Here is a 15,101-nt window from a genome sequence, read left to right on the forward strand (position 1 = left end):
TTACCTTGGGATGTAAATCGTACCAGATAAGAGAGTTGTTGCGCAAATCCCAGTTACTCATCTCCACCTCAGTTTCTCCAAGGAAAACATTGCGGCCAAGGGTATCATTGTGCCACACGGAGAGATTCAGTGTTCGACGCTGTAGTTCTTGCATCCGCATTTTGTACTAAGAAAAAAAATTCATTAACTAAAGTATTCTTAAATCTATTATGAGAGTTCATTTGAAACCATTATACATGTGTTTATATATATATATATATATATATATATATATACACATGCAAAATCATGCAATGTGTTTATCTTGTATATTGAAAAGTTCTTATCATTATTGGTTATTTTGTCCATATTTGCATTTTCCTCAAAAAAAAAGTGTATTTATTTGGTTACTGGAATTAAACTTCTGTGGAAAATGATCACTTGACAGTCCAGTTACAAATAAGAGTTTGAGGAAAAATTACATAGAATGCATTTTTGAATGGCATCGTCCCATCCCTAAACATAACTACAGAATTTCTCAGTGCACTGTCCGAGCACCAAGCGCCTGCATCTGCCTCATCATTGGCTTTCCTTCCAACATTTGGTCAGAAGTGGGGGAATTCAGAGATGATTGCACAATATGTAATTCCATTCTCATCTTGCCGGTAAATAAAACAGGCCTTGGCTGTATTTGATGAGACCTCGTCATCATTCTGGTATGGGATGATAAATGGCAAGACTATTCATAGCACAAACGTGCAAGGAAACATTTTCAAACAAGAGAAGCTCTAATCATTTACCCTCGATATTCAATGCCACTACCATGGCTGAGCCCCTAACGCTCAATATCTTGAAGGTCACTTGTAACCAGCGGCACATCTAGCTAAAAAAACTTAAAAACAATGGCAGTGAGAGTTGGTCAGAGGCTATTATTTGCAGTGAATATCTCACCTTTTGATACTCCCAAATTTTCCATTTAGTGCAAGGTACAGGTCAGGAGCTTGGTGTAATTTTCTTCACCTACCTGGACGAGTGTAGCTCCAGCAACATTCAAGATGCTGGACAAAATAACTAATTTGATTGACACCACATACACCACCCTAAGTACCCGTTCCATTCGACCAACAGAACATTGTGGCTATAGCTGTCATGTACACCATGCCACACAATTATTTGCATTAGTTACATCAACTTGTGAGACAAGTGATCTCTACTACCCAAAAAGAACGGGCTTCTGGTACACGGCGGCACGGTAGCACAGCGGTAGAGTTGCTGCTTTACAGCGAATGCAGCGCCGGAGACTCAGGTTCGATCCTGACTACAGGTGCTGCACTGTAAGGAGTTTGTACGTTCTCCCCGTGACCTGCGTGGGTTTTCTCCGAGATCTTCGGTTTCCTCCCACACTCCAAAGTCGTACAGGTATGTAGGTTAATTGGCTGGGTAAAATGTAAAAATTGTCCCTAGTGGGTGTAGGATAGTGTTAATGTACGGGGATCGCTGGGCGGCACGGACTTGGAGGGCCGAAAAGGCCTGTTTCCGGCTGTATATATATGATATGTTGATGATATGACACGAGAACACCACTATGCAGGTTTACCTCCAAGTCACACACTTTCATGACAAGGAAGTATATCCCTGCTGGATTTAAGTGGGAAAAACATCATCAGAAGGACTGCAGCAGTTCAATTAGGTGGCTCACCAACAATAACTTTCAGGGCAACTGGGATAGTTATTAAATACTGGCCTTGCTGGCAAGACCAACATTCTGAAAAATGAACAGAAAAAGATAAGTAGCCTGAAGTAGTGGAAATGCATTTATAAAATCTCATGGTCTTTTATAATTTGTGGTAGCTAACCACAAAGATGTTAAGATTGAGAGTGACAAAGATTTATATGGAGTCTCTACTAGGCATATGAAGATTCAGCGGGCTAAACATTCAGGACAAACCACAAAAAATATGTTGGCACAGTTCGGTTCCTGCAGTTTCTTTTGATCGAAAAGTATGCTCTCTTGCAGAAAGGTTAAAAACTTGTCAGGTATCTAAGAGAAATTAAGCTACTCAATTGTGATTAATAATACTAATGGGTCAGTGTTGCACTCCAAAGTAAATAAATCTTCATAGGGAATATCATACAAAAGCATGTTTTAATCATTTTTCCAGGAATAGCTGTGCTGTTGGATTGTGCAGGAATGGTGGATAGCATATGGTAATCTCCGAGTTTCAATGAAACTTCACACTACTCAGTCATAGATTAACTGGCAAGCACAGTTCTGTGTGTGTGGGTTGAATAGAAACAAACAATACTATAGTGAGAGAGTTTTAAAAATATTTTTTGAAGTATCTATGAACGTTTGCACAAACTTACCTTCAGGATTTCATTATATTGAGGATTCAATGTAGCTTTCTTTACAGAGGTCTTACGTTTGCTTGCCCGTGAACGATCAGGGAAAAGGTAGGTTTTTACATAGCTATTGAATGAGAAAAGGTGAACAGGTGTTTAGGATTTATGTACAGACTATCATGGAACAGACACACTAACAGCTGATATTTGTTTTGAAACTTCAATCATAAACCAATGAAGCATCATAGCATATAACAATGTTAGTTCTCCTCAGGCACAAAATCAATTGGAAATATTTTATATATGATGGACTACTGGTTAAATGTTTTAATAAATCCAGAATGACCTATCAATATTTATTGAGATTTTCAACGGACCCTTGTAGATTTCACTCTTAAGCACACTAAAAGTTTTTGAAGCAGCATCCTTCAATTTACAACACTTCTATATCTGTGTTATTTTAACGTCACTATGATTTGAATGCTAACATGAGAACACTATTCACTTTACAGGTAATTAAAGACCAATGTTCTGCTGAAACATTTGGCAGCTTAATATTTCATGTATAACAAGGACTTGCTTCAAATTTAATAATTTGTTTTATGATTGAATGGCAGAGTCTACACTCCATCGCAACCCCATTCTCTTGCCTTCTCCCCATAATCCCCGACTCCCGTACTAATCAAGAATCTATCTCTGCCTTAAGATTACCCATTGACGGCCCCCACAACTGTCTGTGGCAATGAATTCCACAGATTCACCACCCTCTGATTAAAGAAATTCCTCCTTATCTGCTTCCTAAACCATCGTCTATCCCTACTCCCTCTGGGCCTCCTTCCCCCTCCCCCCTCCATTCCTCTCTTTGGTTCTTTATTTAATTCCTCGCCTTCCCTTCTTTTCAGGTTCCACCATCAACAACCCCTTTGCCTCCTCCGCTTATCGCCTCCGGCCTTTGTGACCATCTCCACCCTTCATTCCCCAACATGACTCACTTGTCAACCAACCCCTCCTTGCCTGGATCCACCTATCACTTGCTATTTCCTGACTCACCCCTTCCCCTGTACTCAAATTACTAGCTATTTCAGCAGCCAGTAAGGGCCGCACGGTGGCACAGCGGTAGAGTTGCTGCCTCACAGCGCCAGAGTCTCGGGTTCGATCCTAACCTTGGGTGCTGTCCGTGCGGAATTTGTACGTTCTTCCCGTGACCTGCGCGGCTTTTCCCCAGGTGCTCCGGTTTCCTCCCACACTTCATAGACATACAGGTTTGTAGGTAAATTGGCTTGGTAAAATTGTAAATTTTGTAAATGCTAAATGCAGGAATAATGTTCCCAATGTTGGGGGAGTCCAGAACCAGGGTTCACAGTTTAAGAATAAGGGGTAGCCCATTTAGGACTGAGATGAGGAACAACTTTTTCACCCAGAGAGTTGTGGATCTGTGGAATTCTCTGCCATTGAAGGCAGTGGAGCCCAATTCACTGGATGTATTCAAGAGAGAGATATAGCTCTTAGGGCTAACGGAATCAAAGGATATGGGGAGAAGGCAGGAACAGGGTATTGATTGTGGATGATCAGCCATGATCACATTGAATGGCAATGCTGGCTCGAAGGGCTGAATGGCCTACTCCTGCACCTATTGGCTGTGTATCTATGTATATCCTATCACAACTGACAGAACTTATGAAAAGCTTGCCAATACTGACTGTATTTATAAATATTTCCTGAGCATTTATTACCCATTTTCTAGTTTCTCAATACAATATATTACACTTGAACTGAAAGATTAATCATGTACCTAATATGCTAGTTTGCAACTAGATTTCAGAAGTGGTTCAAGATTGACCTAGGATACTTGGGGTTTAATATACCCTCACACTCAGTTGTGGATTCACTGGCTTATATTTGCTTTTCTCTGGTGGCAAGGCTGATATTTAAACTTACAATTTAGAGAGATAGTATCCACCAACCCCGACCTTTGAAATTAACTACATTCACAAGGCTTATCAGTACAAAAGATAATTACTGCAATTTTAGATCATTGCTTAAATCTGGTTTTTATTTTGTGGTTACTCTTGAATCCTACTCCTCTCACATTCATCAAGATGGAGAATTAAAGCCATTAATAATTAAACATTGAATTTAATCTTTCAGCTGTGCAGCTGGAAAATTAGATATCTACATCAAATAACAAAACTCCATACATTTATTTTTAAATATGGTTTTAGACGCTTCCTTTATTTGGAAAGTCAGACGTATCTGAATCTGGTTTGTGATTTGCATAAACTGAATTAATTTAGAGACTTTCGTTTTGCCCCATGGGTTAGAGTTATTGTGTGGTTTAAAGAAATACTATGTAGATATTAAACAGGGGCTTCTTTTATCACAACTCTGGATAATAAAATTTATTTGCGGAATTATTACAGATTTGTCAGTTATCAACAAAATAACTTAAAATTCATTGTATCCAATTAAATCAGTTGAAGTTTGTAATAAGGTTCCAAAAGAAATGCCTTTGGAAAGATTCACATTGCTTGTGAGTACTATAAATCTATCAATTAAAAGGAGCTTCAGTTTCATTTTAATATCTAACAGATACACATCTATTAACAATTTTAAGATTCCTGAGATATATAATGAAACTAAAATGCATTGACATTTAACATGCAGTAACAGGCATTCAATTGGCCCACATAAACACAGCATATCTACTTTAGGCATATGTCATACATCTTAAGTATTTGTCAAAGTGTTAAAAGAGTTAATTTAATCCAATGTACTCTTCCCTCTGAGACTCACACACACACATATAATAAATTAGCAGAGAATATTTTAAACCAACATTAAAAAAATAGATACAAAGGGCGGGAGTAACTCAGTGGCTCAGGCAGCATCCACGGAGAATGTGGATATGTGATGTTTTAGATCGGGACCCTTCTTCTACATGAAGTACAGTAGGAGAGTGGTAGGAGTACACAGAGGGAGAGCAGTGAGAAAAGGTCTCACAGAACCCCCCCTCGGAGAGAGAAGAACTTCTTCAAAGTAGGCATATCTTGAGGAGATAGTCTGGTGTGAAGAAGGGTCTCAATCCGAAATGCCACCCATTCCTTCTCTCCAGAGATGCTGCCTGTCCCGCTGAGTTACTCCAGCATTTTGTGTCTATCTTCAGCCAAAGTGTAGAAACAGGAACTGCAGATACTAGTTTACAAAAAAAACACAAAGGGCTGGAGTAACCCAACGGGAGTGGCATCCCCTGAAGAACATAGGATTTCTTGTTTCTATGCTTTGATATGCTTCATTGCAAAATCTCCTCAAGGTATGCCTACTTTGTAAACCAGCATCTGTCATTCCTTGTTTCTATATAAAAAATAATAATTTTGTATGAACTAGGTTAATGTTGGCCTTCATAACAAGAGGAGTTGAGTATAGGAGCAAAGAGATCCTTCTGCAGTTGTACAGGGCCCTAGAGAGACTGCACCTGGAGTACTGTGTGCAGTTTTGGTCTCCAAATTTGAGGAAGGATGTTCTTGCTATTGAGGGCGTGCAGCATAGGTTTACTAGGTTAATTCCTGGAATGGCGGGACTGTCATATGTTGAAAAACTGGAGCGACTAGGCTTGTATACACTGGAATTTAGAAGGATGAGAGGAGATCTTATCGAAATGTACAAGATTATTAAGGGGTTGGACACGTTAGAGGCAGGAAACATGTTCCCAATGTTGGGGGAGTCCAGAACAAGGGGCCACAATTTAAGAATAAGGGGTAGGCCATTTAGAACTGAGATGAGGAAAAACTTTTTCAGTCAGAGAGTTGTGAATCTGTGGAATTCTCTGCCTCAGAAGGTAGTGGAGGCCAATTCTCTGAATGCATTCAAGAGAGAGCTAGATAGAGCTCTTAAGGATAGCAGAGTCAGGGGGAGAAGGCAGGAACGGGGTACTGATTGAGAATGATCACATTGAATGGCGGTGCTGGCTCGAAGGGCCGAATGGCCTCCTATTGTCTATTGTCTATAGTAATAAAAACAGACAGTTCGAGAAATATTCAGAGCGGCTGACTTTTGTGAAGAGAGAAAAAGAGAGTCAAACAATCAGGTTTATAAAATTTAATGAAATTATGAATGTATGAGGACTAGGTCATCTGTGATTGATTAGAAATCTTCATAAATTTCTAAGACAATGGATGGGCAATGGTCAGCATTTACAACAGAAACGCAACAGGAAAAATGGACCAACCATGGAACACATTTTTATTTTTTCCTGTGTTAAATCTGAGGAAAAGCATTCTAAAGTAGCCAGAAAAATAAACAGCAAGACCTGGAAAGAGAGAACAGTAGAATTTGGAAAAGGATTTTCTAGAAATTTATAAAGAAATGCAAAATGGAACATGATATTAAAATAGCAAGAAACATAAAAACAAATTGTAGGGGCTTCTATGGGCACATGTGAAGCAAAAACATAGTGAGAGCCAATATGGCTAACTTACAGACAGATGGGAGATGCTGCCTTACAGCCAATTCTTCTCCCTGCCTCACCATCTTGTCTGACCACAGTTGTGTGTAGGATACTTTAATCCTGATGCCCCTTAAGATAAGTTCTAGGTCCCTGATTCTCTTTGCTTCCCAGTGGAGTTATAGGCCTTTCCTGCATGAAGAATGTAGGGTCTGCCATATTGTGCATGACCTGTTGCTGTTTCCTGCTCTTTGGCACAGCAGCATTGTGACAATCAGACGCTTCTCCTTGTGCAGAAACATTTTTTTAAAACTTTGTTTTTCAAAAAACATATTTCTTTGTGATACTTGTTTTAAACCGTACATGAAAATGCCTGCAGATGTTTAGTTTCTGAAAAGGGTGTCAAGAGTTTTCTTACGGATCAGAGGTGTACTTTCTGATGTTTGCTGCAGCCAACCCTTGGCATTCCATTATTTGGACTTGAAATTCTTTTTTTGTTTCTTCATACTGTAGTTTGAATCGTACAGCTCCCTGAACTGGAATATCTCCAAAATCACCAGCATCGCTGTACAGACTCAGTAAACTGCCACTCAGCTGCTACATATGGGGAAGAAAAGTGTTACTCTGAACATGAATTCCCAGAATTGCAAGATATTAATGCAGCATTCTTAGAAGCACAAAATAGTATAAAAGGAACTCAGAAAATCAAAAATTATTAATGAATCCAAGTGTAAACAATAAATCCACAATGATTAAAAATTCCAATTTCTTTTTAAACATTTACTGCAACCACAAATGAAGGAACTAGTTGACAGCTAGCAGGAATCGCCAAGTCTGGAATGGAATCTATTATTGGAGTTGTCAGATAACCAAAACATATAAATGTACAAAATCAAAAACGTAAAATATACAGAGATCATTGTTATTGCCTTGTCAACATTTGATCACGGGGTTTCAAACTCTGATCAAAAGATCTTCCGCTTTGGAGAAGCTTGTTTATGATCTGCCCCAGTGTTCATTTTCTTTCCTTCAGCTGTTGGGTTTCCCCAGGTGAAGAAGATCCCATAACAGAGATTTTTCCCTTGTATTGCTGTTAAAATTCCTATCCGTGCTTCACCACAAACCGAATCATTGGCCACTATATTTGACTTTATTCTGTCTGTTTACTCTTTGGATTAAACGGCCAAAAATATATCATGCAAGGAAAAGGCCAAGGAATGAAAAGATTAACTTGTAGTGTGTGTAATTCCCTGGAGGTTGGAGTAGAGAAGAGAAGTGAAAAAATCAACAATTCTATACAGGTGGGTTGAATTACAGCATGGTTTGGGAACAGCTCCATCTAAGACCGCATGAAATTGCAGGGAATTGTGGACACAGCCTTCATGCAAACAACCTTCCATCTCCATTGACTCCATCTACACTTCACATTGACTCGGCAAGGACACTAGCATAATCCAGGTTGAGTTTCACCCTGGACACTCCCTCTTCTCCCCTCTCCCATCAGGCAAGAGGTACAGAACATTGAAAATCATACCACTAGATTTAGGGACAGCCTCTTCCAAGCTGTTATCAGGCAACTGAACCATCCTACCACCAACTACAGAGCAAACCTGACCTGCGGTCTTCCTCATTGGAGATCCTTGGACTAACTTTAATTGGACTTTACACTGCACTAAACGTTCACTGAAATTTCACTTTTATATTGTTTTCTCCAATAATGAAACATAGGTATGTTTTTAGATCACAACATGGCAGATACATTTATGACTGTAATCCTATTGTATCAGTTTCTCAATGTCAAATGTTATCATTGCAATTCTAACAGACCCGGTATATTTGTATGTTTTAGATTTCTTGTACTTGCAAGCTTTTTTTTAATCTCATGCAAGAAACATTTTAAAATGTCTAATTGTATTTTCCACAGCACTATAAAATCAATACAAACTATTTTTTTTATATCAACCTTCAAAGATTGCTGTGCAGTCTCACGTTTTAGTCTCAGGGTTAAGCACCTTCGGTGAAGCTAGTTGAGGCTCCTTCCCCATTGAGGAGTCTGCTAACATGGTTTTTACTCCAAGAAGACTTTACTATCCAAGTTAACTAAAATCATGGTGTACCATGAATGTGATAATATAGCAATACGAGTGTGGTCAAATATCCATGTCTTTTGTAAAATCCATCGATTTGCCTTAACAACTTTTATGATTCACCTTATATTATTCTGTAGTGTAAAAACAACTGGGTATATTTGAGCCCAACTCACCTTGGAAGAGTTCAGATTTGAGTTAACTTGTACATCTGTCTGCTTCAGGATGTCTGAGCCAAAGCTGGATTCAGATGTTATATCATCAAAGTAATCATACTCTTCATTGTATGGATCATTCTATAAGGTACAAATTTCAAAATAAAACATCTTTTGACATTTTTATGACACTGGACAGTCCTATGCATTTTTCACAAGCAAACTTGAGGTTTTAGCCTCTCATAAATGAGTCATTTATAATTTAGTTATTCAGGATAACACAGTGGTGCAGTTGGTAGAGCTGCTGCCTCACAATGATACAGACCTGGATTCAATCCTGACCTTGGGTGCATCTGCGCGGAGTTTGCAAATTCTCCCCATGACCACTTGTGTTTCTCTGGTTGCTTCAGTTTCCTCCCACATCCCAAAGATGTATAGGTTCATAGGTTAATTGGCCTTTGTAAATTGGCCCAAGTGTGTAGGGAGAGTTTTTGAGAAAGTGAGATAACAGGGAGCATGTGTGAACAGGTTATCAATAGTCGGCATGAGCTTGTTGGGCCAAAGAACCTGTTTCCATGAGGCATCTCTAACTAACTCAATATTTTACTCACAAAGTAGAACTTCTAAGATAAACACAAATAATTGTTTTGAGATAAACCCACCAGTTGATTCATCACATTTTTATTGAGCAAGTAGATTGCTAACCCAAAACCATGATCGTTTTTGAGCAATCCTATATTCTCCAAAGCTTAATTAATGTTTTCCACAATATGCTATCATTGACTTCTTATTTTAACAAGGCATCATATTCATAGAATAGTGCTGCCCCAAAAACTTACCGGCGTCAAAGGAACTGTCACCTTAACGGGATTTGCTGAGGCCGGTTTATTTATTTTGACACTGAGGTCTGAGGGATCATTACTGGGTCCTGAAATTAGGAGCAGAATATTCAACAGTTAACCTTATGCTGTACTTGTGTGAACATTAACTTGGGAGATATTAGTGTTGATAATGAAAAACATCCATTCCAGTTCAGTCTTGTAAAATGTGACCCAAAATAAATTTTCCTCTTCAGCCCTATTATATCTAAGCTCTGAAGAGGGTTCCTTATTGGTTCAGATTTCATTCTTTACATGTGGCTGTACAGACAAATCACAATACATGAATTACCCGACAAACCTGTTAATGTCAGCTAGCATGGCTAAAAGGAAATTCATATACTTGATTAACAATCATCTCCCTCTCAACAGAAAGGATTGATGACCCATGAGTTCTGATAAAAATGAAGGATATGTCATCAGGCCGATCTATCTGCACACTCTTGTGTGCCCCCAGTGTACACAAAATGGACAGCATTTATTATGAGCAGTTTATCATAATTCTTAAAGACAACCTGGAGGTTTTGTGTCCTTGTGATGATGACAGTTGAGCAAAACGGTACCATTATTTTCTAAATATTTATTAACGTGCACTTTGCTGCTGAACAAGAATTCAACTGAATGCTTCAAAGCTCATTTTTAAGTCCTGTCCATCAAACCGATTACTGTGCACAGCTATTATTATGACATTCAGACCCTTTCATAACTCTCTTGCGATGATGAGTGCATTTTTTATTGTTTAAGTTACTTGCAAAGAAAAATGATGGAAAGGAATAAAGAAGTTCCACTTTATTAATCCACAAAAACTAATGCTGTCTGTGCATATTTACTCTTTCATTAACCACTCCAGAAAAAAACCCTAATCCAGGAAACCCTGATCCTTTTCACTTATTCTTATTTTTTACAAAACAAATAAGGCTGATGAATTTATTAGCACAGAAATAGTTTATTGCAATTCATTGATTAACAATATCGTCTTCTGAATGAAAATTCTAACAGCACGTTTCCTCCAGATTCAAAATCCTGGAATTTCTTCCAAACAACAATATGGGAGTGCCATCGTCAGAAAGACTATGGCAATTCAAGCCGCCATTCACTACCAGCTTAAGGCAGTGAATTCTGGCCTTGACTGTAGTGCCCAGATCCCCCAAAATGAATTAAAATGCAAAATAAATCCTCAGAAGCAATTCATTCAACATGTGATCTGCAAAGGGAAACTTCACTACAAAAGAAAAAAATGCAATTTATTTATATTTCAAATTTCCCAAGTACATTTGTGATTTGTCAATGTTTTACTTAAAAATTAAAGGAGATATAATAACTGTGGTGAGGTGCCCCAAAACAGTACAGGTTACATATTAAAAGAATTTTCAAAGGCCTTGTTACCTTATATGGTCTCATGATGTGGCCTCCCTCATCCTCACTCCTCCTTATCCGTCAGACCCATGATGAACACCTGCATCACAGCAGTGCTGACATGTACTCTTACTTTTAACAGTTATTCCGTTATTTTACTTTAATTTTTTCCCACTACAATCTTGTATTAGGCTGCTATTTTCCAATCATGTATTTATTGTTCTATTTATCATTATTGTGCATATACAATTTACTCCGCAAACAATGAATTTCATTGCACCCTGGATTATATGACAATAAACTAATAAACAAAATTAAATGAATGATTCCATTCTGACATTATCTGTGAATTCCAGAATCTTGCCCTCACAAAATAGCTGAGCTGTCATGAACCTGCAAGAAATTTGCTGCAAAGAGAATTCCTTTTATGTACTGGACCTTTCTGTGCATCAAGTGTTAGGATATACTGCTAAAGTAATTTGGATGAAATACCACTGTATACTCATACTGACTGTGTGGCCTAGAAACTTGTGTGCCTGTAGCTTTTATTTATTTTATCTGATGAAATGTAATAAAAATCTTTTTCAGGTCACATGTTGTTCTCAATTGGGAGAAATTAGACTTGGCTGTTCCATTAGCAACTATTATCAGGCATTTCTGAGTAACTGAGTCGTTCCACAATAGGCCACACAGGATGTAACTCCACCAAGATAAACTCCATCATTACCTAAAACTTGGCTAAAGACAGTCTAGTCTGTCCCTTTGGACTTTAGGCATACATCGCAGAAACAGGCCCTTTGGCCCACCAAGTCCACGCCGACCAGCGATCACCCCGTACACTAACACTATCCTGCACACTGGGGACAATTTTACCGAAGCCAATTAACCTACAAACCTCTTTGGAGTGTGGGAGGAAACTGGAGCAGCCAGAGAAAACCCATGCAGTCACGGGAACAACGTACAAAGTCTGGATGGACAACAGTCGAGGTCAGAATTGAAGCCGGATCTCTGGCGCTGTCAGGCAGCAACTTTACCACTGACCACCGTACTGCCCCTTTGAGCCTTTTCTGCCATTCATCAAGATTATGGATGATCTTTGATTTCAATGCTATTTTCCTGCATTACTCCTATGTCCCTTTATTTCCTTCATGCCCAGAAAATGACAGGCATGTTTTGAGTGAACTGGATCACTGAAGCTCCACAAGCCTGCAGGAAAGGAAATTCTGAAGATTCCCCACTCTGCCCATGAAGAAATGGCTTCTCATTATCGTACATAATGCCCTATCCCTCATTCAGAGATATTGACACCTGGTTCCACAGATCTCAGCCAAGGGAAAAATATCCTCCATGTGTTCGTGCAGTTGAGTATCTCTAACAAATACAGGCCAAGTCTATTCAATCTCACCTGACATGATAATCATAGGAACCAGCCTTGTAAAAACTTTGCTGAACTCCCTCTGTGGCAAATACATCAGTGCTGAGGAAACATCAGTGTATAGAAGGCGCAAACTACAGCATCTGAGGTGCGTCTCACTAACATCTTGCAAAATCACAGTGAGACATCTTTATCTGATACTCAACTACTCCTGCAATATGCCAATATTTTATTATCCTTCCTAATTGTTTTCTGTATCTTTATGTTAGCTTTCAGTGACATTCAGGTTCCTTTGAACACTAACATTTTAACAATCCATCACCATTTAAAAAACCCTGCATTTCTGCTTTGTGTTCTAAAGAGGACTTCATATTTTTGCATACAATACTTCAACTGCAACTCTGGGCCCCGTTCCCTCTTAAGGCCTCTTTACATCCACCTTCCTACTGACAATCCCGTCTGGTTTTGTATTTTGAACATTTGAAAATGCACCATTTAGTCCCCTCAGCCAAGTCATTGATGTTGATTATGACTAGATGAGCTCCAATCACCAATGTGTGGTACCTGTCTTGTCACAGCCTGCCAACCTGAGAGATGGTTGTTATTCCTACTGGGACACCACAGGAGCACAGTGATAGAGTTGCTTCCTTACAGTGCCAGACACCCGTGTTTGATCCTGACTAAAGTGCAGTCTGTTTGGAGTTTGTACATTCTCGCTGTGACTGCTTGGGTTTTCTCCAGGTGCTCTGATTTCCTCCCTGATTCTAAAGATGTATAGGTTTGTAGTTAATTGGCTTCTGTAAATTGTTCCTAGTGTGTAAGATCAAATTGAGTATGGGTGATTGCAGGTTGGCATGGACTCGATGGGCTGAAGGGCCCATTTTCACGCTGTATCTCTAAACTGCATTAATTTAAACACTCTTTGCTTCCTGCCTCTTGTCCTGTCTGTTTCTTTTAATCCTCGAATTAACCATTATTCCTCCTCAGTCTGCCTGATCTTGCTCTAATTTGCTGAGGTCCTATAAAATGGTTGTCATTTTCTATGCAGTCCAGCCCCAAGCCTCCTCTCCAGGAACCATGTTATCAACCCCAATACATTGAACATCCATTTGATTGGTATGAATGTTTGTAGTGGTACGGTCATAAACAAAATGATGAAGGGCATATTGCTGCAAGCATCCAGGGCACCTGTAATGGGTACAATAAAATGTTTGTGCTTTCACCAGATATTCTTATATTTCCCCCATTTTCATTATTTATATGTGTCCTTCAAAGTACCACCAATAATTTCAAAACAGTAGTGAAAAATCTTTATTAACTGTAGATTCATTGCAAAATAAAAGGCAATTGAAGAAAAAATTGAGCTGGCGTTTGGAAAATGGTTGATTAATTTTACCATTTTGTGTCTCTGAAAATATTTTGAATCATAATACTTAATTTGCACTGATGATCTTAACCAATGTGCAAAGGAATTATCACAGTAATTTCACTTTTAGATGCATCAGTATGATATATCATAATAACTCATCTAAAAATCATCAGCAATGGAGAAAATAGATAAACAACAACACATGCCCAAGCAAACAGCTGTCAGTTAACATTTTTCAATCTTTCAAAAGAATTTTAATGCGCAAATGCAATTATCAGGAAATGCCTTGGAAAGGTTGTATCACCTTTCAGATTTTACTGTGGTTGCCAATAAAAAAATCAGAAAACTGCAAGCTTTGCAATCATTGAACTAATTCCAGCTGTATAGTTAGTTGGTGAAACATGAAATTTAAATACTTGTCAGCATGTAGAAAGTTTGTGAAGTACAGATTTTGATGTTTCAAGTGTTCTATAAGAAACATTTTAAAAGTTGCACTTCATGATTAATGTATGATCCAAGTAGTCTAGCTTGGCAGATCAATCAGAAAAAAAAATCAAATGCTAGAATTGGCTGACTGGATGTCCTCATCCATATCTGCATTATGACCTTGTGATTAAGTAATTAGCCTGATGGAAATGCTGTGCAGTTCCACTATTTGATTTTATCCTCCAACCTATTGGAAAGGTCGTCATTATTAACTTCAACTTTAAACTCCAGTTTATTAAGAAATGTGTTAACTCTTAAGTGTCTCCTCTGTTCAGGGGCAGTTAAGGATAGAAAATAATTAGATGTTTAGTTTAGAGATACAGCGTGGAAACAGGCCCTTCGGCCCACCGGGCCTGCGCCTACTAGCGATCCCCGCACATTAACACTATCCTTACATTTTACACCAAGCCAATTAACCTACAAACCTGTACGTCTTTGGAGTGTGGGAGGAAACCGAAGATCTCGGAGAAAACCCACGCAGGTCACAGGGAGAACGTACAAACTCCGTACAGAGAGCACCCGTACAGACAGCGCCGCTGCATTCGCTGTAAGGCAGCAACTCTACCGCTGTGCCACTCGGTGATATTATCAATGATGCCAAAATCGTGTTGTAAGTAACTACAAAAATCAGA

General features: G+C 38.8%; 1 protein-coding gene across 2 annotated transcripts in view; it reads right to left on the bottom strand.

Moving 5' to 3' along the window:
• LOC144594018 (synaptotagmin-like protein 2) overlaps positions 1 to 15,101 on the bottom strand; it is a 140,402-nt gene that overhangs the window by 15,014 nt on the left and 110,287 nt on the right. The window contains exons 7-11 of one of the 2 annotated variants that reach the window (XM_078400180.1): positions 9,845 to 9,933; positions 9,027 to 9,146; positions 7,182 to 7,357; positions 2,347 to 2,449; positions 5 to 166 (exon numbers count right to left, since the gene is read on the bottom strand). In XM_078400180.1, the coding sequence (XP_078256306.1) occupies positions 5 to 166; positions 2,347 to 2,449; positions 7,182 to 7,357; positions 9,027 to 9,146; positions 9,845 to 9,933 (650 nt within the window). Of the gene's footprint in view, positions 1 to 4; positions 167 to 2,346; positions 2,450 to 7,181; positions 7,361 to 9,026; positions 9,147 to 9,844; positions 9,934 to 15,101 lie in introns of both variants that reach the window. The other variant, XM_078400179.1, reaches the window with a different exon arrangement.

The sequence above is a fragment of the Rhinoraja longicauda genome, chromosome 5 (assembly GCF_053455715.1).
Source record: "Rhinoraja longicauda isolate Sanriku21f chromosome 5, sRhiLon1.1, whole genome shotgun sequence".
Lineage (NCBI taxonomy): Eukaryota > Metazoa > Chordata > Chondrichthyes > Rajiformes > Arhynchobatidae > Rhinoraja > Rhinoraja longicauda.